The 24441-nt window shown below is 39.8% G+C and overlaps 1 protein-coding gene across 1 annotated transcript in view; it reads right to left on the bottom strand.

Annotated features, from left to right (window-relative positions):
* The window catches only part of DNAH8 (dynein axonemal heavy chain 8), a 314891-nt gene that overhangs the window by 125117 nt on the left and 165333 nt on the right, over positions 1–24441 (bottom strand). Inside the window, exons 57-64 of the mRNA XM_065544087.2 lie at positions 21433–21542; positions 17036–17199; positions 15687–15879; positions 12899–13021; positions 11359–11489; positions 4954–5107; positions 3236–3400; positions 1612–1838 (exon numbers count right to left, since the gene is read on the bottom strand). Coding sequence (XP_065400159.1) covers positions 1612–1838; positions 3236–3400; positions 4954–5107; positions 11359–11489; positions 12899–13021; positions 15687–15879; positions 17036–17199; positions 21433–21542 — 1267 coding nt within the window. The remainder of the gene's footprint in view (positions 1–1611; positions 1839–3235; positions 3401–4953; positions 5108–11358; positions 11490–12898; positions 13022–15686; positions 15880–17035; positions 17200–21432; positions 21543–24441) is intronic.

Raw genomic sequence — 24441 nt, forward strand, 5'->3', positions numbered from 1 at the left:
ATACAGAAGAAGCTCAAGTGAAAAAAGAGCTCTTCATGTACTATAAAATTATTTAACCTTTTATATTAATTTAAACTTTTGTAGTTTTGAAGATTTTTAATGTTTTTAAGTTTTTTTTAAAGATCTTGGGCATATATGTGACTATCATTAAAGTGTTATAAAAATATTACATTCAGAATAAAGTTCAACAACCTAAGAACATATAAAAAAAATTGAAAAATATACCCAAATTTTCAAGGTAAAGAAACAGATTTTTGTAGCTGCACAAAGGTAAAAGTTTATCTCCACAGATGACATTAGCAGGAGGAGTTCAAATAGAAAGAAAATCTTAACAGTAAGAATTAATACACACTGGCCGGGCGCGGTGGCTCAAGCCTGTAATCCCAGCACTTTGGGAGGCCGAGACGGGTGGATCATGAGGTCAGGAAATCGAGACCATCCTGGCTAACACGGTGAAACCCCATCTCTACTAAAAAACACAAAAAACCAGCCGGGAGAGGTGGCGGGCGCCTGTAGTCCCAGCTACTCGGGAGGCTGAGGCAGGAGAATGGCGTAAACCCAGGAGCTGGAGCTTGCAGTGAGCTGAGATCTGGCCACTGCACTCCAGCCTGGGCAACAGAGCGAGACTCCGTCTCAAAAAAAAAAAAAAAAAAAAGAAAAGAAAAGAATTAATACACACTGATTCGCCAAGAGAATTTGGGAGATATTATCTGGAATTATTTAAAAGGGTGGTCTGGGAATGGTTTTAAGTAAAGAAAAAGGTATGGAATAAACAAACTTTTGTGAAGCAGGAACCTCAAAGAACAGGAATTTCAAAGCAGGAATTTCAAAGAACAGGCATGGAACTTCTCACCAACCTGTTGATAGCAAAGTCAACAAACATTAGAAACACAGAGGGGTTATAAGTCAGCCAGAGAGAATCAATGAGAGTGTTACCCGAACTCTCTATGCAGAAAAGCAGGCATAGCCTTTCTGGGGATCCATGCTGGTCCATTTGTCAGTCTTATACAGTGACTGTCATGCTTTGTGGGGAAAAAAGCTGTGTTTTTGCATAGTTGATACCAGCTTTCACATAATGAACATGTCATTGCTGCTTTTAGTGAGTGGTTTTCCCACAGTCAGTTAATATTTTGTTTCATAGTTATCTGGCATAGAAACATTGGTAAGACTGAGTAATGCAAACAGAAATTCTAAATACTCTCTCAGCATAAGGCAATAAAGAAACATTAGAAACCGTGTACTTCTTTAATCAAAATAAATAATGCATTTGAATAAGAAACTAATTTTAAACAGTGGTGATGAATTAGCTAAGTCATTTTCAAAACAAAATTAAGCAGATGAAATAAAGCAATTCATTAAGTATCTGTTACTTTGAGGTTTGGAGGATAAAAAGGTATTTAAGTGTGGACACTAGTTCGTTTTTAAATCTTGTTTACTTGCCATCTCTTCATACGTGATCACTAGAAAATCAAAGGAAGAAAGATCTAAAAATGCAGCCAGGACCTCATGCTCAATCAATAGGAAGAGTCTTCTGCTGGATGTTACAATGCATTCCTCTTGGGAGTACATGCTGTGGTTCCATAGCAATGCTGCTCATGTAATATCACTTACCTTTGGAAATAACTTTCACAGCTCTCTGAAACCATGTCATGAAACAGGCCCATTGTTTCTACAACTTGTCTTTTAATTTCACTAGAGCAGACAATATTATAGTCTGAAAGGAAGTAGGAGGCCACAGCAATCAGAGCCTCCCTCGGCCAGCGGCTGAACCAGTCCATAGTGCAACCTGATATCAAGCCAGGAAATTTCAAAGAACGGGCACGGAACTTCTCACCAACCTGTTGATAGCAAAGTCAACAAACATTAGAAACACGGAGGGGTTATAAGTCAGCCAGAGAGAGATTTCTGCAGTCTGACCCAACAGAGTGACATCACAAATCTGAAAATGAATCTTCTTGGGCTGCAATCATACATAAATTGAACGTTCCGATGAAGGGAGGAAATACACGCTACACTCTTCCCTGTCCTGGGACTACATCTACATTATTGCATTCAATTCTAGAACTCTCTTTTAAGAGGAAACTGATAAACTAGAACTCTTTGAGAGAGAGGGCCAGGACAGCAAAAGGCGTGGACACTGGGACAAGTGAGAACAGCTGCAGGAACAGATGTTTGGTCTAAAAAAGAAACAACTTAGTCAGCCTTGAGAAAACCTTCTCCAAACAACTGAAAACCTTTACACGGAAGAGGGATTGAGTTCATTGTATAGGGCAGAATTAGAATCAGAAAAGTACAGAGACAAAATTCTATTGATTATAAATAAGAGCCTTTTGGCAATTAGACTATCCTAGAATGAAGCAGGCTGCCTTATAAATTAGTGACAGTCCCCAGAGCAGAGCTGTCAATAGAACTTTAAGTGATAATAAAAATGCTTTATATATATGCATTCCAGTGTGGTAGCTATTAGCCACACAGGACTACTAAGCACTAAGAATGGAGCAAAGCCAGGTGTGGTGGCTCATGCCTGTAATCCCAGCACTTTGGGAGGCCCAGACGAGTGAATCCCTTGAGTTCAGGAGTTCCAGACCAGCCCAGGCAACATGGCAAAACTCCGTCTCTACAAAAAATACAAAAATTAACTGGGCATGGTGGCACATGCTTGCAGTCCCAGCTACTTGGGAGTCTAAGGTGAGAGGATGGCTTGAGCCTGGGAGGTTGACACTGCAGTGAGCCATGATCATGCCACTGCACTTCAGCCTAGGCAGCAGAGCAAGACCCTGTATCAAAAATAAACCAAATAGTTAAGTAGAAACGGGGCTAATTAATCAAAACTTAAGTAACCATATATGCCTAATGGCTACTATATTGGGTAGCACGATGAGATAGAGATTTTCAAACCTACATCAGGGACATTTTAGTAAACCTGATATGTCTACATGGGAGGTGGAGCTGGATGAGGTTACATCACCAAGTCCCTTACAATTCAAACAACCCATGTCTCTAGGTAATTAATGAAAATTGCAGGTTATGCAATATTTTTTAATAATATGAATATTTTAAATTATACTGGAAATGAGAATTTGGTCAATGGAGATTGTGTGGTACAAAAGTGTTCATTTTAATTCAATGTAAAAATATTAATTTCTAAGATCATTATCTAATCAGAGAAGGTAAACTAAGTATCTTTAAATAAGGAACTCTTTCTATGTAGATATAAATAAAAATAAAAACTCACTGGAGAAAAGCAGAGAACAACATGTAAGTTCTTCCTTGATCTTGAAATGAAGTATTCATACAGATTATCAAAGGTAGGAGGATGGCGAGGCAGTTCCCTCTTCATCACTGAAATCAGACCTTGGGTGATTTCATCCATCTCATCTCGTGCAAACAAATTGGAGATCTTTAAGGAATGGACAAGGAAGTGTTCTGTATTTTAAGAGTTCTCCACAGTCAATTCACTGCCAAAGTCCGGTCCCTTTTTAAATTTGCACGTCACCTTATTTCATATTTTCTTTCAGCATCTCCACTGTCAAATCTGATTTGCCAGAGATTATCAAGACTGCAACTTTTTATTGAGCAGCTCAATCAAGAACTAATTGTGTTTTCTTGTGCTCCAATAGCTATCACCAAAAAGCCATCTCCACCACCACTCAATCACCTCTTTAAGATGTCCAGGGGTGCCCTCTGTACTTTGACTCAGAGTCAGTCTAATCAACTCTGACTCCAAAATACTTAACTAATTTTTGCACCATTAAGCATCTGTATACCATGGTGCAGGGAAGAGTTAACACAGCAGGCTTAATCTTGAGAAGGGTGTGCTTGCAGAGTTGACCCTGGGCTGTTATCAGGGAACTTGGCTTTTGGAATGTCTCCTCCATTAGTAATTGATAAGGTTGTTTTGCAGTGCCAACTAGACTGTTTACAGAAACCTTGTGACGTATGGTAAACATCTATCTGCTTTCCTTCTAGGAATCTGGAACTTTGGTAGTTGTAGCTAGGCAGGAAGTGACTAATGACCAACCCTAAAAAAACCCACTGGACTCCGAATCTCAAGTGGGCTTCCTGAACGGAAACACAGTGCATATGTTACTGCCCTTCATACTGGATGGAGAGGACGTTCTGTATGGACCCTTGGCAAAAGCATAGGAAGCTGGAACATCAATTCCATGTTTCTGGTACATCAATTACTCTACAAGATGAGTCTTCCTCTCTACTGATCTGGCTCTGCATCCTTACTGTGTTGCCGCAATAAATCTCCACCATGAATATAACTACAAGTTGAGCATCCCTTACTCAAAATGCTTGGGACCACAGTGTTTCAGATTTCAGATTTTTTTCAGATTTTGGAATGTTTGCATTTTACTTACCGGTTGAGCACCCCCAAATTCAAAAATCTGAAATCTAACATGCTCCAATAATGAGTATGTCCTTTGAGCATCACATCAGTGCTCAAAAAGTTTCAGATTTCGGAGCATTTTGGATTCCAGATTTTTGGATTTGAGATGCTTGACCTGTATATGCTGAGTCTGGTGAGTCTTTCTAACAAAGTACTAAAGATGTGAGGGCTCATGGAAGTGCTGATACAAGCGGTTTCGGAAGTGGTGGTGCAGACATCCATTTACAACTAACAGAACTCTTTCAACCATTCTATACTCCTCACTAGTATGTAGATAGATAGACAGATACTTTGCTTCTCCTAAAATAAATTATAAGACCAAAGTGAAGACTGAAGAGACAAGTAAGGAACCATGTTCAAAATTAAACAAAGCATCTGGAGATGGGCAGCATTCATTTCACAGGAACTTCAGAAAATCTACTAAATCTCATACATTAACCATGTCTACAATCAAAAATGTACTAAACAGTCTCACTTTCAAAAGGCTGCTGCTTTTACTATTCCAATATAATTTATATATTTACAGCATGGGCTTTTTCGCTAGTTTTGAAACTTACCTCCCCTGAAGATAGCAAGTTGTTAAGGTATTCTAGAAATGCCTCATCTTTTATTTCATTGTCAGTAAAGATGAAAGTGATGCCTTTTCCATCAGCACCAGCAATTTTGTACAAAGATTTTAAATCATCTGTTAGATTAGTCACATTGTAAGACCTAAGAAGAAAAGTGATAGAAATTTTTAGATTGAAAAATATATAGTCGGCTGGGTGCGGTGGCTCACACCCGTAATCCCAGCACTTTGGGAGGCCAAGGCGGAACATGGTGAAACCCCATCTCCACTAAAAAAATACAAAAAAATTAGCCAGGCGTGTGGTGTGTGCCTGTAATCCCAGCTACTTGGGAGGCTGAGGCAGGAGAATCACCTGAACCCAGGAGGCAGAGGTTACAGTGAGCCGAGATCGCGCCACTGCACTCCAGCCTGGGCAACAGAGCAAGACTCTGTCTCAAAACAAACAAACAATCAAACAACAACAACAACAAAACCATAGTCATAATTTATCCCAAAACACAATAATAGCCCATGATTATTAGAGCATAATCTGTACCTGCTCCATAGATACTAAGTAATGGTGCCTGCTAGAAAATACAGAGATTAGAGCTAGAGAGTGATATATTACCATTCAAAACAAATAGGTTTTGTTTAAGTTGAGAACTGAGAATCAGGGAATTTACCAAAAGTGATCCATGAAGCGTAAGTGGGAATAGAGAAATGAACTTTTAGTCCCTGCAATCTGACTGTCCTCAGCAACAGATTTCGTCCAAGTAAATATATGTACAATATCTAAAACTCATCTGAAATTTGGATGAGTTTGGTTTGGTGAAAAAGTCACAGTAAGTTATGAATAAAATTAATGAAAAATTGTATATAGTGGTAATTTGCACAGCTCATTAAGTGGCTAGGTACAAAGAAAACCCACAGAAAAAGATGCATTATGCAATATGGGATAAATAATAGAAATGTTAGATGGTTACAGATTATGGAATGAAAAGATCTTGGTCTTTATTTTTTGGTTTACTCTGTTTCTGGTTAAATGTATGTGCTACCAGAGGTGACGAAATGTGTAAAAAGAAAGCAGACATTATCTGAAATGTTGTATGTAAATCCTCATGGGTAAGCTAACGACAAGGACTAACAGGTAATCCTCACTGGAAAGAGGTGTTACAATGCAAGAGTAGGCCATGGGTTTCACAGAAAGACTATGAGCACTGGAACCAGAAAGATCTAGTGGCCTGATGCTGTCAGAGTAACCCTCTCACTGACTGGCCAGTCTCTGAACTGATCAGTCAAAAGATGTCAATTTGGCTGATTTTTTAAAGAATTAGACTGACTGTTATGTATTGCTTTTGCAATACATAGAGACAGTCACAACACACTCCTTGTCCAGATCCTGACCTCTCTTGTTTCTTTCTTTCAAGTTTTCCAAAAGTGTTCTCTGTGCTGCTTCTCTTCCTAATGCAATGTGGCTTGTGCGCCCATCCACTCCACTGAAAGTTTTATCATGTTGACTATCAGCTGCCACTTTTCATGCCTTAACATTTTCAGATTTTTTTTTTTTTTTTTTTTTTTGAGACGGAGTTTCACTCTTCTTGCTCAGGCTGGAGTGCAATGGCGTGATCTTGGCTCACTGCAATCTCCACCTCCAGGGTACAAGCAATTCTCCTGCCTCAGCCTCTTGAGTAGCTGGGATTACAGGTGCCTGCCACCGTGCCCAGCTAATTTTTTTGGTATTTTTAGTAGAGATGGGGTTTCACCATGTTGGCCAGCTAGTCTCGAACTCCTCACCTCAGGTGATCCGCCTGCCTCGGCCTCCAAAAGTGTTGGGATTACAGACGTGAGCCAGGGCACCCAGCCAGCATTTGCAGATTAATTATCTACCTGCTTAGTTTCTGAAAACCACTCTGGATTTCCTCCTCTCTGTCTTGCCTCTTCTTCTCACTCTCAATTGCAAGCTCCCTTTCTCTATGTTGGGAGACCCTGGAGTTCTTTCCACAGCCATCTTTTCTTTCCATGATGCACCCTATTCATACTCCCCATGACCATAAAAGGGTTCCCTCTACTGAGACATCTATATTCCTATTGCAAGAACCAGAATCCTCTCCTGAACTCCACATCCATGAGTCTTATTATCTATGGAAACTGTTCTGCAACACCTCAGACTCAAATGTACTGAACTAAATTGTCACTTTACCCTTCAAAGCTGGTCATTTTTTATTTATTCAACACATCCTTTTACAGAATTGGTTAAAACTAAGCATTTAATAATGAAAATAAAAAAGACAAATATTACAGTGGTCCATTCTCAGGGAGCTTACAGCTTAGTGAAGGAGATAGAAATGTATGTGAACAAGCACTTTTTTTTAATGCAGTGTGGTAAGTACAGTCATACATTGCTTAACAATGGGGATACATTCTGCTAAATGCACCCTTAAGAAATACTGTCACTGTGGCCGGGCGTGGTGGCTCACGCCTGTAATCCCAGCACTTTGGGAGGCTGAGGCAGGTGGATCACAAGGTCAGGAGTTCAAGACCAGCCTGACCAGTCTGGTGAAACCCTGTCTCTACTAAAAATACAAAAATTAGCCAGGCGTGGTGGTGGGCACCTGTAATCCCAGCTACTCGGGAGGCTGAGGCAGATAACTGCTTGAACCTGGGAGGTGGAGACTGCAGTGAGCAGAGATCGCACCACTGCACTCCAGCCTGTGTGACAGAGTGAGACTCCTTCTCAAAAAACAAACAAACAAACAGAAAACATTGTAATTGTGGGAACATAATACAGTTTGGATGTTTGTCCCCTCCAAATCTCATGTTGAAATGTAACCACCAATGTTGGAGGTGGGGCTTGGTAGAAGGTGTTTGGGTCATGGAGGCAGATCCCTCATGAGTGGCTTAGCACCATCCCCTTGGTAATGAGTGAGTTCTAACTCTGAGTTCATATAAGATCTGGTTGTTTAAAGGAGTCTGGGACCTGCCCCCTGACTCTCTCACTCCAGCTATCATGATACGACCACCTGCTGCCCTTCTGCCTCCCGCCATGATTGGAAGCTTCCTGAGACCCTCACCAGAAGCAGGTGCCAGCACCACACTTCCTGTACAGCCTGCAGAACCTTGAACCAAAACAAACCTGTTTTTAAATAAATTACACAGTCTCGGGTATTCATAACAATGCAAAAACTGACTGATACAGAACAGCACAGAGTATACCTACACACACCTAGGCTATAAGAATGGCCTATTGCTCCTAAGCTACAAACCTGAACAACACGTTATTGCACTGAATACTGTAGGCAATTCTAATGCAATGGTCCATATTTGTGTATTTACCTAAACATAGGAAAGGTACAGTAAGAATACAGTATAAAAGATTTTTAAAATACTACTCCTGTATAGGGTAGCTCCATTACAATCTCATGTGACCACCACCATATACATTGTCTGCTGTTGGCCAAAATGTCCTTATGGGGCACACAACTGTACCACTAGAGAACTCAAGAATGTCATGCTGGCCTTCCTGTTCTTTCCTCCTCTTCCTGCATATTGGGTCAGTTACTAAGTCCTATTAATCCTGCATACTTTAAACTGTCCCTGCTGAGTCTTCCTCTCTATTCCCACTTTATCTGCTGTTATAAAATGTATCCAGAATTTGTTGTAATCAAATGTGGTAAGACACGAAGACACAGGAATGACTGTCATGAAGGAAGATGTTTATACTCAAGGAACCCTAGAAACAGGAGGGGGCTTGACATGCTAGGTAGGCTGACATGGGGAAACACCAGAGTCAATCAGGAGGCACAAGGAGTGATGGGAAATCACAGGCAAGAGGCTTTATTGTGGTTTCCATGAGAGAGGCAAGGCAGGCAAGCAGAATTAGGATCGGCTAGTTTGAATCATTTCAGCAGCCTCTGGGGCATAGGAGCGCTCCCTTGCTGACTGGTATGTTGCCCTGGGGTGATTAGGGCAGAGGAAAATCCTAATCCACCGTGAGATGCCACTACACACCCACCAGATAGAGGTGGTGGTTGGGAGTAAGGACTCTGGATTGGTTGGTTTGCATATGAAAGGTGCTCTTCTGGAGGAGCTGTTTGAATCTCTAAGAATTGGTTACCCTGGAAGGGTCAGTCTGTCTCCAGGCAGCAGGGTCTCAGATGCCAGGGTATCAAGAATACAGAAATTAAGAAAATACAGTGAATAAAGTTGCCTTAATTTAAGCCTCTGTCGTTCCTAACTATAATGAGTGCAACACCACCTATCTCAGGATCACAAATTTAGATGACTACAGGAATCAGACAGATAATGCCAGTGAGTGAAGCAGTGCTGGTGGGGTCTATGGATTGGAGGATTGTATGTCCCATCCAAGGAGGCAGCTGCTACTGAGCTCTGCTACCTGGGTGTGTAGGCCCTAGGTTGCCAGATCTTCCAATTATTTCAAAAAAAAGTCAGAAATACGCTTTTCCAAAATATGAAACCTCCCGATTTTTAAATGTTGACAACTAATTTAATTTTTGAAGTAAAATTAAATTAATATCTACTTATTTGATGTTTTATGTTTTTAAAATACTCAGAAATGTTTTATGTTTTTAAAATATTTTTCATTTGTTTGGCAGCAGAATGATTTGTGTGTTTGTTTATAAATTGGCAAAGTGATCTAAATTTTATATGGAAATAAAAAGTCAAATGGACAAGACATTTTGAAGAACAGCAACAAAGTTAGAGATCTGACACTACCAAATATATATACGTTAAATGTAAATATATATATTAAAGAAGCTATAGCAATTAATACAGTGGGTAATGATGCAAAGATAGATAAAGAAACCAGTGGAGGAGACTATATAGTCACGTATATGATCAGATGACTTAAGACAAAAAATGACACTGTGATGTGGCAGGGAAAAGATGACCTTTTAAATAAATGGAGCTGGATCAACTGGCTATCAATATTGAAAATAATAATCACAACTCCTACATCAGACATTATAAGAAAATGGATTCTAGGTCAGTTATAGAACTAAATGTGAAGTAGTAAATTTTATGTGTAAATGTTAAGAAAATCATAGGAAAATATCTATGTGCCCTTAGGGTAAACAAAGATTTTAAAACATAATACAAAAGAGCACTAAATAGAAAAAAAAATGGATATTTCATTAAAATTAAGATCCGCTAAGAGAATGAAAAGGCAAATCAATAACTGAGAGAAGATATTTGCAATATACACCCTTTATATCCAAAACACATATAGAATTCCTAACAGTCTGTATGAAAGAATCGCAACCAAACTGAAAAACCAAATGGTGAAAGGGCTTTTATAATTCACAAAAGAGCCTATCCAAATGGTCAGTGAGAGATGAAAAGGTGCTCAACATCATTAGCCATCTGGGAAATGCAAACCAAAACCACAGTGAGCTACCACTCCACACACAGAATTGCCAAAATTGGCCAGGAGTGGTGGCTCACGCCTGTAATTTTGGGAGGCTCAGGCGGGTTGATCACTTGAGGTCAGGAGTTCAAGAGAAGCCTGGCCAACATGGTGAAACCCCATCTCTACTAAAAGTACAAAAATTGGCTGGGCATGGTGGCGCACAATCGCTTGAACTGGGAGGTGGACATTGCAGTGAGCCGAGATTGCGCCATTACACTCCAGCCTGGGTGACAGAGCAAGACTCCATCTCAAAAAAAAAAGAAAAGAATTGCTAAAATGAAAAAGACACAATGTCAAGTGGGGGCAAGGATGCGGAGCAACTGAAACTCTCATGGCATGTTGGTGGAAGCGTAAAATGGTACAACCACATGGGAAAACTACTACGCAGATCAACTAAAGCTAAATATACAGATACCCTACATTCAGCAATTTTAACTTTAGGTGTATACTCAGACACGTACAAGAATATTTACAGTAGCTCTATTTGCCCAAACCAAATGTTTATCAAGAGTACAATGGATAAATAGATTGTGGTAGTATCTGATTAAGTGGAAGATCATGCAGCAAAAAGAATGAACAACTCTTGCTACATGTAGCATCATGGATGAATCTCACAAACAACACAATAATAGAAATGGGATGCAAAGAGCAAATCCTGTATGATTCAATTGATACAAAATTCAAAACTAGGCAAGACTAATCAATGGGCTTACTCTTTGAATATTGTTTCCTTTGGGAGGGTAATGACTGCAGCGTAACAAGGGGGCACTTCTGGGGTACGAGTACTGTTTTATTTCTTCATCTGTAGACAGGCTACAGTGTATTTACTCTGTGACACTTGTGTAAATATCCTTATATATATAATACTTAAAGTTTACTTTAAAAAGAAATACAGAAAACTGTTGTGCTTCCTTTTTTTCTAGAGTAAACATTTAACCTTAGAGAAATTAACTATAGAAAAACATATTGTGTTTTACTTCATCCTACCTGGTTAATGTTATCTGGAATATTTGATAGCCAGCAATAAAAGAGGCCAATCTTGAAAGACTTTGTTTTCCGGAACCACCAACACCCACCAGCAATGCATTTCCACATGATGTTCGAATTATTCGTGAAATCTGTTATGAGATTTAAAAAGTGCTTATTTGAAAAAAGGATGTGGATGTTTATAGTTTCTTGCACTAAATGAGTCCAAGTTTTGATTATATGTTTCTAGACGATATTAGACTTTTTCCTTGTTAATGGTCTATGTCAGAATTTTTTAAATTAAAGTTTAATATTGATTTGTTCAGCTTGAATCTTTCCTTGACCATCTATATTTACGTCATGAAGAACAGAACAAACTGGATTTACTCCCTTCTATTTTAAAACTATTCTGTGTGTGTGTTCATGTGAGTGCACGTATGTACAGTTTTATTAGTTTTAGACCCAATGGATAATGGAGTGGCTTTTCCCAATCTGCAGAAGACATAAGAAATGTCTAGAATTTTTTTTTTTATTCATCAGCCTAACACACTGAATCATGTAGACACCTAACTCGACAATGAATCATGTAGACACCTAACTCAACTCTCTCATATCTCTGCCAACAATTGTTTTTAGATACCACAATTCTATTTACAGTGGGGTAGGAGGATGTTTCTAGGAGCCAACTTGGAGAGACAGCCTTTCATCTTGTGTTGCTTGTCTATGGTTCATTTCCTCAGTGAAGATAAGACTCAAATTGTGGCTCCAATCTTATGCAGGCCAATTGAAGGCATTGCTAAAAAACTGTCTTTTATAGTATTGTCACCGACTAGGGAGAAAGTCTAGGTGGATCACTAAATTCCCTATCACCACTAAAAAACAATGTTTTAAAAATACAAGTTTTACAGTTGGCGGATCAACAATGACACCCTGGTATGTGTAAATTCTATCAGTATATTTCCAAATATATTAACCACTTATGGCTTTGCACTCAGAATAGAATCTCAGAACCCCAAGATCTAGCTGCAGTGAATGCTCAATAATTACTTGTTGAATAGAGTAGTGTGGAAACACCCCTTTTTGGTGTTACCTCTAACTGGCTTCTATTCTCTCACCGGTCCTGCATATCAACCTTACTCCTGTCCCATCATCTGTAAGTCAGTCATAACATTGACACTTTTCAAAGCAACATCTTTTCCTCCATGGGGAACAGAATTCCCATAATATCAAAAATAGAATTTGAGGGAAGTATATTTTTTCACAGGGTTCTCCACACTTTCTAAAGGTTCTCCATACTTTCTTGTTGACTCAGTGTGCCAAAAACTCTGAAGAGAAAACCATATTTGCCCTTGAAAGACATTTGCTGCCATGTAGATGGATTCAAATAAAGGGTTTCCTATTAAGCCTTTGTCTTCCGGGATGGTGAACTGACCCAACCTATGTACAGTCTTCTATATGATACCTGATAGAATATAGTTATTCTCTCAAAAACAATTATCTATGAAATATAGTAAGCTTTTACATGATCTATTTACATCAGTAAACAGGCAATAGTTAGGACCTTAATAAGATGAGTCATTGCATCTTTAAAAAACACCAGATCAAGAGATGTTCCTCTAATGATTTCATTGAACTGTCTCTGGTAAAACTGGAGTTTTTCAGCCAGAAAGTCAAAGGATGGCACCTATGGGTGGGGAGAAAGAGAAGAAAATAGTATTTAAGATCCAAATATGTATTAAAGCAGCAATTGTAAAGACACTCAAAAGTAATTTTAAAATATATGTATCTTTTTTAAACTTTATGGATTGCCAGAGGTTTCTCACGTATTAGTCTACTTTTAGTTATTTCCATTTTCTAAGGCCTGAAACTTAACTGTATTAGTTGGTTTCTAGTGCAAAATCATTTCTGACCTTTCCCTACCAACTCCTATCCATGTCACACATTAATATAGGAAATATTTTTCTTAGTTTTTATTTACTTTTTAATATTGTTTGCAGCTTTCAAAAATATAAAAAAGTTTTACATTATTTACGGAGCCAAATCCACAAGTCTTCCTTGTTCTGAATTAAATCCACACCCACTTTCTTTGTTTTGCAAATTGTTCCTCCCCATCTACTTCTTTGATCTACATACACTTTATTTTTATTTTTAGAGTCAAGGTACTGTGTCACCCAGGCTGGAGTGCAGTGGCCCACTCATAGCTCACTGCAGCCTCCACTTCCTTGGCTCTTTGGATCCTTCCACTTTAGCTTCCCCAAGTCGCGGGTATTACAGGCATAAACCACCTCGCCCTGCTCTACATACACTTTAGGATTTCTTTGTTATGTAACTCTGTTTTTAAAGTCCCTTTGAAATCTTGTTTCAAATTTCATTAAACCTATATATTAATTTAGAAAGAATGGCAAGTTGCTGTTTAAGTAAAGTTTTGTCATGTTAATTCCTACATGTTTTTGTTGCTGTTAAATGAAATTATTTATTTATTTATTTTTTATTGTACTTTAAGTTCTAGGGTACATGTGCACAACATGCAGGTTTGTTACATACCTATACATGTGCCATGTTGGTGTGCTGCACCCATTAACTTGTCATTTACATTAGATATATCTCCTAATACTAACCTCCCCCCTCCCTTGCACCCCACAACAGGCCCCAGTGTGTGATGTTCCCCTTCCTGTGTCCAAGTGTTCTCATTGTTCAGTTCCCACCTATGAGTGAGAACACGTGGTGTTTGGTTTTCTGTTCTTGCGATAGTTTGCTCAGAATGATGGTTTCCAGCTGCATCCATGTCCCTACAAAGGACATGAACTCATCCTTTTTAATGGCTGCATAGTATTCCATGGTGTATATGTGCCACATTTTCTTAATCCAGTCTGTCATTGATGGACATTTGGGTTGGTTCCAAGTCTTTGCTATTGTGAATAGTGCTGCAGTAAACATATGTGTGCATCTGTCTTTAGAGCAGCATGATTTATAATCCTTTGGGTATATATCCAGTAATGGGATTGCTGGGTCAAATGGTATTTCTAGTTCTAGATCCTTGAGGAATCGCCACACTGTCTTCCACAATGGTTGAACTAGTTTACAGTCCCACCAGTGTAAAAGCGTTCCTATTTCTCCACATCCTCTCCAGCATCTGTTGTTTCCTGACTTCAAATGAAATACTTTTATATTTTCTATCTTGTGATTGTTGGCAAGTGTTGGTAAACTTTTTCTGTAAAGGGCAAGATAGTAAATATTTTAGGCTTTATGGCCCATTCAGTCTCTACTCAACCCTGCCATTGTAGTGCAAAAGCAGCTATGGCCAATATTTAAACCAATGGGTGTTTCAATGAAACCTTATTTATGAACACTGAAATTTGAATTCTATATAATTTTTATATGTCACACAATATTGTTCTTTTTTTGATTTTTTATTTTTTGGTAACATTTAAAAATGAAAAATCAGCTGGGGACGGTGACTCACACCTGTCATTCCAGAACTTTGGGAGGCCGAGATGGGTGGATCACTTGAGGTCAGGAGTTTGAAACCAGCCTGACCAACATGGTAAAACCTCATCTCTACTAACAATACAACAAAGTAGCCGGGCATGGTAGTGGGCACCTGTAATCACAGGACCAACATGGTGAAACCTCGTCTGTACTAAAAATACAAACAATTAGCCGGGCATGGTGGAGAGCACTTGTAATCCCAGCTACTTGGGAGGTTGAGGCAGGAGAATTGCTTGAACCCAGAAGGCGGAGGTTGCAGTGAGCCGAGTTCATGCCACTGCGCTCCAGCCTGGGTGACAGAGAGAGATTCCATCTCAAAAATAAATAAATAAATAAATAAATAAATAAATATCCTTCTTAGCTAGTAAGTCTAATAAAATTAAACAGGCAGTGGGCTGGCTGGATCTGGCCCAGAAACTATAACTTGCCAACTGTTGGTATAGCTATATAGTTATTTCATATTTATAAATGTTTGGTCGTCTTACTGAACTCGTGCTCTCTCTCTGTTTTTGAGACAGGGTCTCATTCTGTCACCCAGGCTACAGTGCAGTGACACAATCACAGCTCATTGCAATCTCGAACTCCTGGGCTCAAGTAATCCTTCCACCTCCACCTGCTGAGTAATTGGGAGTACAGGAGCATGCCACCACACCCAGCTAATTTTTCTTATTTTTTGTAGAAACAGGGTCTCACTGTGTTGCCCAGGCTGCTCTCAAACTTCTGGGCTCAAGCAATCCTCCCACCTCACCCTCCCAAAGTGCTGGAATTATAGCAACTCCATGGTAGGACTCTGGTGCAGAAAGAAAGATCTCGTTAGGTGAGCGATCTGAAAACCTCTTTAAAGAGATGAAAATAAATACCAATTCATATATTTTGGGTACTTCAAACACAGTGTCTTCAGGTTCATCGCCAGTTGGTTCCGGCATCTCACGGAGAAAATCCACAAAGTATGGTTCAGGAAGAATGCACGACGCTGCATCAGAGCCAATATTTTCTTCAACTGCATGAATAAGATGTGTGTTAAACCACTGCTCATCTTCAGGAGTTACAAATCTGAAAGGAAAATGTAGTAGTAAGAATGTGAAATATGAAAGCATCTTTTCTAACTGAACATGTCCCTTTGCCTCTTCTCAGTCCCACCCTGGACCTTCTCAATTCAGGACAGGGAAACAACATGTTCTGCCTTTTGATAAGAAGGGCATAATCCCATCCAAGAAAGTTATAACATTAACTGCACCACTTATAGAAAATATAGATGAATCACTTAGGTGAGATCAAAGGTCCCTAAAACTTGTGATGGGGTGCAGAAGTGATGGTCGGTAGTGGACAAGCGTCCTCTTTCTGGGTTGGTGGATTCGGTGCACAAAGGACCTTTTCAGATTGACAATATCACAGAGGGAAGAGAGGACAAAGGGGAGTAACATTTGACAAGTATCACCCTTGTGTGAGGCATGGTAGACACTTTACAACTTTGTGAAACTGGCATTATCACCCATGGTTTATAGATGAGGGAATGGAGGCTCCAAAAGATGACTGAAATTAACTTTAATGAGATTGTTTCACTTTAAAGGGATGAAACCAGATTTCCCCACATAAAACCTACAAAGAGCTCACAATTTGTAGAAAATATATACAATGAAAATGTGCCTCCGAATGTTATCAACTCTGATGATCTGGTGATTTATAAAGATGTATTGTTGAAGTCATACTCGAGTAAATCGGCAGAGCATTTTCTTAAGGCAGTGGGCAAGTGAGAGACGCCATCAATGCTTCACAAGCCCCACAGCAAATGACGACAATGCTCCTTACTCTACTTATCCCAGTAGATAATGCGAGAAATAACTGGCTGGGCAGGATGGCTGATGCCTGTAATCCCAGCACTTTGGGAGACTGAGACGGGCGGAACACCTGAGGTCAGGAGTTCAAGACCAGCCTGACCAACATGGAGAAACCCCATCTCTACTAAAAATACAAAAAATAAATAAATAACCAGCCATGGTGGCACATGCCTGTGATCCCAGCTACTTGGGAGGCTGAAGTTGGAGAATCGCTTGAACCCGGGAGGCAGAGGTTGTGGTGAGCTGAGATCACACCATTGCACTCCAGACTGGGCAACAAGAGCAAAACTCCATCTCAAAAAAACAAAAATTAACCAAGTAGCATAAACTTCTCAGGTCATACATTTAAACTCAAGAGCCGCAATACGCACCTGTCCGCAATTACTCTGTTGCACTCATGTTTGAAAAGGGACAGGAGAGTAGGGATTGAAGAGCACTCCTCAGCTTTTATGGTCAACATTCCTTGCCAAATTCTGGAAAGATCTCGAAGATTGAAGATGTAATGAAATTTAGAAGGAGTTGGCAGCATCTTCACCTAGAGACGAAAGAATGAAATACTCTCAATTAGTTTTCAGATACAACTAAAAGTAGAATTATTTTTAGAACTGTCTCACAAATCCTATTTTAGATAAAATCTGCTGAGTAAATAAGTCAAGATTAAGTTCATATTTTGTGACAACATGGACAGAAAGAAAATCATAAATAAACCAACTTAGGATTTAAAAGACCATAAGTTCTTGGATAGGATGGATTCAAGACCAATGCACTGGATGCAGATTCCAAGACCTTGTTCTACCACCATCAGTTGGCTTTGAGCAAGTCACTTCCCCCGAGTTCTTAAGAACTATATGAATTGTGGGAATAATCATCTCTAATCATTGGTAGTGTACATGTGGAAATACGTCATAACAAAAAACTGAACGTGAATTGGTTGTCATGCAGGTAAGAACAATGTTCACTTTTGAGGTTAATAATGGCTATGTTCTATAAATTGCTTTGATTAGGGTCCTTCATGTGTTAGGATTTCTATAAACATATCTGCATATCATAACCTGGATTTTACTATATGGATCCAAACTCAGTCAACAGTCTTTGTATATCTGTATATTCATAATAAGTGGACAGGCAAGTCTGACATGTAGCTATGCGTATAGTAATAGATGTTTTTTCTGTTTGAGCACAGAGTATGTATTCTATGCTAATTTACTATTTCTACCAACTTCTAGAATACAAAAAGGCAAAGCTGTAACAATACCGCATTCTTACCCAGAGAGATACCCATTAAGGGATAACCTCGAGGTATTCTAGATATGGAACGCATTGATGGTCATGTATAAAGATCATAATTGATATCATTAGCATCATTTTTGAAAGTGAAAATAATGATAATTCTGGTGATACAAACTCCCCATACACCTATTTCAGCAAAGCAGATGCTTTCTTTAGCATCTGTTCATAAATTAAGCCCTTTCTATACTGAAAAATTACCCTATTGAGTTTGTAATTTTTACAGGCTAATTCCCAGTGCTAGTTAAAGCAGCAAGTAGCATGGGGAGACGAAAAGAAAAGAAGCGTATTTTATCAATTGCCTATCAACTTCCCTCTGTGCTCAGTTCCATTGCAAGCTAAAATGTTCATCCTACTCACTAAAATATAAAACATATAGTTATATTATAAATATGCAAAAATACCCAAAGGGTAAGGTTATGTGAATATTGCTTTTTTTAATAATACAACACTCCAGCCATGATGGCAGCCATTGGTAACTGAGGCAGTCATTAAAGAGAATCTGTTAAAAAAATTCCTTTCTTTCCTTCTTCTTCTCATTATTTGTTAACCTGCTTCTTTCCTTCTCTTCTAATATTTCCCTCTACTTTTCATCACCTTCTTTCGTTTCTCAACTGCTTCTGCCTTAAAACTATATAAAGTAACATAAAGGTGGGCTGATAGACAAGGCATGAATGGACTAAAAGAGTGCTTTGTGAAGATGGGAGATTGGAAGAAAAGACACAAAGAAGGCTGCTTATGTAGAGGTGGGTAGAAGAGGAAGATGCATTCATTTTTCAATGACTGAGCACCTCCCTGGTTCTTAAGAAGACACACTGGTAAACAGAGGACAGCTAACTCTGCTGTCATCAAGCGGACTTTTATTCTGTGGTTGGGGAGCCTGAGAATGAACAGGGAACAAATATATATGTAAATAAGCAAGTAATGATAGAAGCCATGGTTTTTTAAAAAAAAAAAAAAAATCAGGGCCAGGAGACAGATAATGAGTAGGATAGGGACAAGGGCTTCAGAGGACGACCGGAGACAGTCCCTCTGAAGGTAAGAGTGATGAGAATGAGCCAAAGTATGGTGACCCAGCAGTGCAATAAACCTGGGGTGCTCAAGGAATGGTGAGCAGGGCCACTCGGCAGGAGCAGGATGATGGCAGGCAAGGGAAGTAACTGCAGTCTGCTGACATTATAAGTGGAACTGGGAGTCTACTGGTGGTTTTAAGAAGGAGTAAAGATTTCTGGTTTACTTTTTTAAAAATATCATCTAGGACTGTGAAAAGAACAGACTCCAAGAGAGCAAGAAGAAAGCAAGGAGATTGGTTAGGAAGTTACTGCATGGTCCAGGGGACAAGTGATGGGAGCACTTATCAGGGTGGTCATGGGAGTATGGCGAGGAGGGCTCGGCTTTGGGGTAGATTTTGAAGGGGAGGTCACTGATATTCGCTGATGGACTGGATGTAGGCCATGAGGAAGACATAAATCAAGGATGGAGCCCAGTAATTTTAACTTAAGAAGGAGGATAATTGGTGCTGCTACTGAGACGCAGAAGTTTGAGGGAGGATCATATTTAAGGACACTTAAGAGTTCTGTTTGGACACGGTAACTTTGAGATGAGTATCAGACATCAAACACTGATGTCTGTTAAGCAGTTAGAAATTAGCCTGGAGCCAGGCAGAGAGGCCTGGGATGGAGATATCCATTTTGAAGTCATCAGCACAGGGATGATATTTAAAGCCTCGAAGCTGGATGAGGCCACCTAGGGAAAGAATGTAGATAGAGAAGAGGGCCCAGCATCGAGACCAGGTGTGTTTCAGTGTTTAGAGGAGGGAAAGAAGAAGGGGGACTTTAATGAGGTAGCCAGTGCACTAGGAAGAAAACCAAGAATATGGGGACCCTCTGAAGCCAAGTGAAGAAAATATTTAGAGGGATCATTTAGGTCAAATGCTGCTAAAAAGTCAAGTAAGAGGGACAGGAAAATTAACCTTGAGATGTGGCAAGATCGAGGTCTTTGGTGATCTTGACGTGAACAGTGGGAATGAAAGCTTGTGTAGAATGGATTAAATAGATTTAAAAAAAGACACTGAGGACATGGATCCAGGAAACATCCAAATAACAAAAGAAACTGGAAGATGGAAGACACCTGGAAAGGCAAAGCTTTTCAGAGAACTACGTATATAAGCACAGTAAATTGAGCAATAGTCCTGTTGGAAACCACATGTATCTTACCACAAAAAACTATCTCAGATGCTCAGTCCTTGCCACTTATTTTCAAGTTTCTTTAAAAGGGGTACAATGGCACATGTAAAGGCCCTGTGTTGGCAAGGAACAGAGCCCCACGCTCATCACGGAAGGTGGCTGCGTGGAAGAGCATCTCATAAGAAACCCCCCGCCGGGCGCGGTGGCTCAAGCCTGTAATCCCAGCACTTTGGGAGGCCAAGACGGGTGGATCACGAGGTCAGGAGATCGAGACCATCCTGGCTAACACGGTGAAACCCCGTCTCTACTAAAAAATACAAAAAACTAGCCGGGCGAGGTGGCGGGCGCCTGTAGTCCCAGCTATTCGGGAGGCTGAGGCAGGAGAATGGCGTAAACCCGGGAGGCGGAGCTTGCAGTGAGCTGAGATCCGGCCACTGCACTCCAGCCTGGGCGACAGAGTGAGACTCCATCTCAAAAAAAAAAAAAAAAAAGAAACCCCCAAATTCCTCTTCTGATAATTCCGTATCTAGAAATCCCCAGTCTACCCAGGAATCTGACAGGCTGGCACACTCCAGGTTTCCCAGGAGACAAGTGCCTGCCCACACGTATGTAATCGGCCTAATGGATGTGTAGTGAATTATGACAACTAATCCTTATCTCCTTCATGACTTTTTGTCAAATATATCAACCTCATTTTTATCTCATACCTACACTTAATTGCCTTTTCATGAGTACTGCCTTAAGTCATCTGAGGACAGCTGCAGGTTTGCTGAGCTTTACTTAGGACACTGACTTGTGTATGCAAATCTAGCCAATTTTTGTTAAGAACACTTCCATCCATTTACTAACTCATGCTCCAGCTCAGAGAAACACACAAGTTAGACTTTAAGTCCTAGTTGGCTGAGAATATCTGGAAATCATGTATTAAGTCAGTCAATAAGCATTTGAGTGTCTGCCATAGTTTGGTGGAGGGAGACAGATAATACAAATAAAGATTTACAAATCAGAGTAACAAGTGGAAATGCAGTGTTCTCATTTCAGCAAAATTCTACTTTGTCTTGGATGTCATGTCTGGTTTACAGTAACATCTCATACATATGGAAAGCATCATTTAGTCAGATCTTTTGCTCCCTGGAAGGAAAAGGTGTCATAAATCTATTTGAGCACGTAATTTGTCTTTTCTAAAAAACACCACTATATATGATATTATGATAACTTAATGAGCCATGAGGTGAGAACTAGGGCTGAATAACAGTTGCCATTTTAAAAATTATTGACAACAAACCATTCTGTACCTTAGTCCATTGCCACAGCACTCTGCCCACTGAGACTAAATTCACAATCATCTCACATATTTGAGGCTTGAAACTTCTACAAGGATCAAAGTATCCACATCCAATAATTCCTGAAAGATAAGCAAGATTGAAGGTATAAGCTTACCAAAAGATTTCAAAGTATATGTTTATCCCAGTGAACAAATCATTACAAAGCTGACTAAGCTGGGTGTTGTTCAGAATTTCTCTCAGGGGATCAGCTAAGACTGGGAGTCAGTAGTGGATCCAGCCAAGCTTAGTATGCAGTGATAAGTGTTTTATATGTATTGACTCATTTAATCCCCCACCCAGCACCCTACAAGAAAAAAATACAAGGTAGGTATTTTTATTACTAGCCCCATTTTAATATGAGCTTAGGAACTTGCTCAAAGTTACACAGCTTGCATGCAGACAAATATGGGATGTGAATCCAAGCAATCTGGCCCTACAGTCTGTACATCAGCATTCGCCCTGAAGCATATGTGAGCTTAGAGACTACTCCCTCATCTTACAGAGAAGGAGACCAGGCCCAGACAGGTGAAGCCGATTGTTTAAGGTCACATGGATTGGTATTGGCAGAACTGGAATCAGGACCACTTTTTCCAGCCTACAGTCAGTCACCACTCTGGCCTGGGCTAGACATGCAACATTCCTAGGGAACACCCAGCACAGTGATGGTCTGACTGTCATCATCACTCTCAGAAAGACTGGGGTGTAGGTTTAGAGACTGTTCTCAAAGTCTCAGAATGTCTTTGATTTAGACTGAAGAAAGATTTACTCTGCTTCACTCCAGTGAGACTACACACCGCATCGTGCTTTCAGTTCTGAGCATGGTATTTTCAGAGGAATATGAGTATGAATATCTGCTCAGAGATGCAGAACAGGTTGATGAAGAGTGGAGACTAAAGAAACTGGAGTTTGTTCACACTGACTGAAGAACTGCCCTGGGGAAACATGAAATTTTCCTCCAAATCACGGTTGCTTGTGGTTGGTTGTGCTAAGTGCCTGTAAGGCCCGTTTGCTTCCTGAAATCCTGTATTCTAGATTTCCACCTTCCTGTGGGACATTTGTGTTACAAGAAGCATGAGATGGGGATTAGCACTACCCCTCTGCCAAGCACTAGCTAAAAGGCCTTGATTGAGCAGTTATTTCACTTCTCTGAGGCTCAGCTTCTGGTTGGTTTGTTTCCATATTTGTTTAAATGTGTCAGTCATACCAAAGAGTATGTCAAATAGCTTAACAAATAACAAACCCTCATGTACAGACCACCAGATTGATAACTACAGCCTTGCCCAGCGCATTAGAAGCCCCTGTACATTCATCCTTGTTCACAACTCCTCCCTTCCTCCAGAGGTCGCCACTTCTCTTTAATATAATCAGTAACTTGCTTTTCTTTATAGCTTCACCACTTAGGTTTTTGAACTTTTGAACTTGTTAAAAAAAAAAAAAACTTTTGAAATTCAGTTTAAAGGAATTGTATTTTTTCCTGTGATTTGCTTCTTTCATTCGGCATTGTATTTCTGGGCTTCATCCATGGTGAAGCATATAGCTGTATTCATTCATTTTCACTGCTGCACAGCAGGCCACTGTGTGCCTGTGACAGGATGTATTTATCCAGTTTTACTAGTGATAAATATCTGGATTATTTCACATTTTTGCCATCGTGCACACTTCACTATGAGCATTTTTGTGTAAGTCTGTGGCATGCATGTGCAAAATCAACTACAGATGGATTGAGGCCCCAGATATGGAAGGCAAAACTATACAATGTCTGGAAGAAAGCGTAAGAGAGTACCTGTATGATGTCTGGATAGGAAAGGACTTCTTGAGACTCAGAAAACCCAAACCATAAAGGAAAAAATGATAATTTGGTATAAACCTAGAAGTGGAACTGCTAGGGATGGGCACATGCCCTATTTACCAGCAGTGATGCCAAATTGTTATCCAAAGCGTTTGTAGCAATTGACACTCCGGCCAGCAAGCAAAGAGAGTCTTAGTTGCTTCACGTTCTCACTAATGCTTATTTTGTCAGAATTTTTTTTTTTTTGCAAATCTAGTGGGTATGAAACGGTATTGCTTGGTGTTTCTCATTTGTATTTTCCTGAATACTAATGATGTTTACCATCTTTACTTTGTTTATTGGCCATTTCGCTTACTCTTTTTAAAGTGCCTTAGTTGTTTGCCCATTTTTATATCCAGTTGTTCACTTTTCTTGTCTGATTTATAGGATTTCTCTAAATATTCAGAATACAATGTTATATGTGTTAAAATTTTTTCTTCCATTTTGAGGCTTGTCTTTTCACTCTCTTAATGGTTGTTTGTTTGTTTTGTTTTCTTTGAGACAGAGTCTCACTCTGTCGCCCAGGCTGGAGTGAAGTGGCAAGATCTCAGCTCACTGCAAGCTCCGCCTCCTGGGTTCATGCCCTTCTCCTGCCTCAGCCTCCCAAGTAGCTGGGACTACAGGCACTCGCCACCACACCTCGCTAATTTTTTGTATTTTTTAGTAGAGACAGGATTTCACCGTGTTAGCCAGGATGGTCTCGATCTCCTGACCTCGCGATCCGCCCACCTTGGCCTCCCAAAGTGCTGGGATTACAGGCATGAGCCACCACGCCCGGCCTCTTAATGTTATTTTTAATGAAGAGAAGTTTTACATTTAAATCTAGTCAAATATGTATATTTTTTTCTTTATTTTTGTGCTTTCTGAGTCTCATTTATGAAGTCCTTCCCTACTCAGAGGTCACTCAACTACTTCCCTGTATTTCCTTCCAAATGTTTTATAGCCTTGCCTTCCATATTTAGGTCATGAATCCATCTGTAGTTGATCTTGTTCTTAGCATGAGGTAGATGTCAAAATTCAATTATTTTCATATAAGAATTACTATGTATCCTAGAACTACTGATTAAAAGTCTGCCCTTTCCCTTCTGACTACAGTACTTGCCATACCAAATAATTAATGTTCTTATATGAGCGGGTCTGTTTCTCGTGTA

The sequence above is a fragment of the Macaca fascicularis genome, chromosome 4 (genome assembly GCF_037993035.2).
Source record: "Macaca fascicularis isolate 582-1 chromosome 4, T2T-MFA8v1.1".
Classification (NCBI taxonomy): domain Eukaryota; kingdom Metazoa; phylum Chordata; class Mammalia; order Primates; family Cercopithecidae; genus Macaca; species Macaca fascicularis.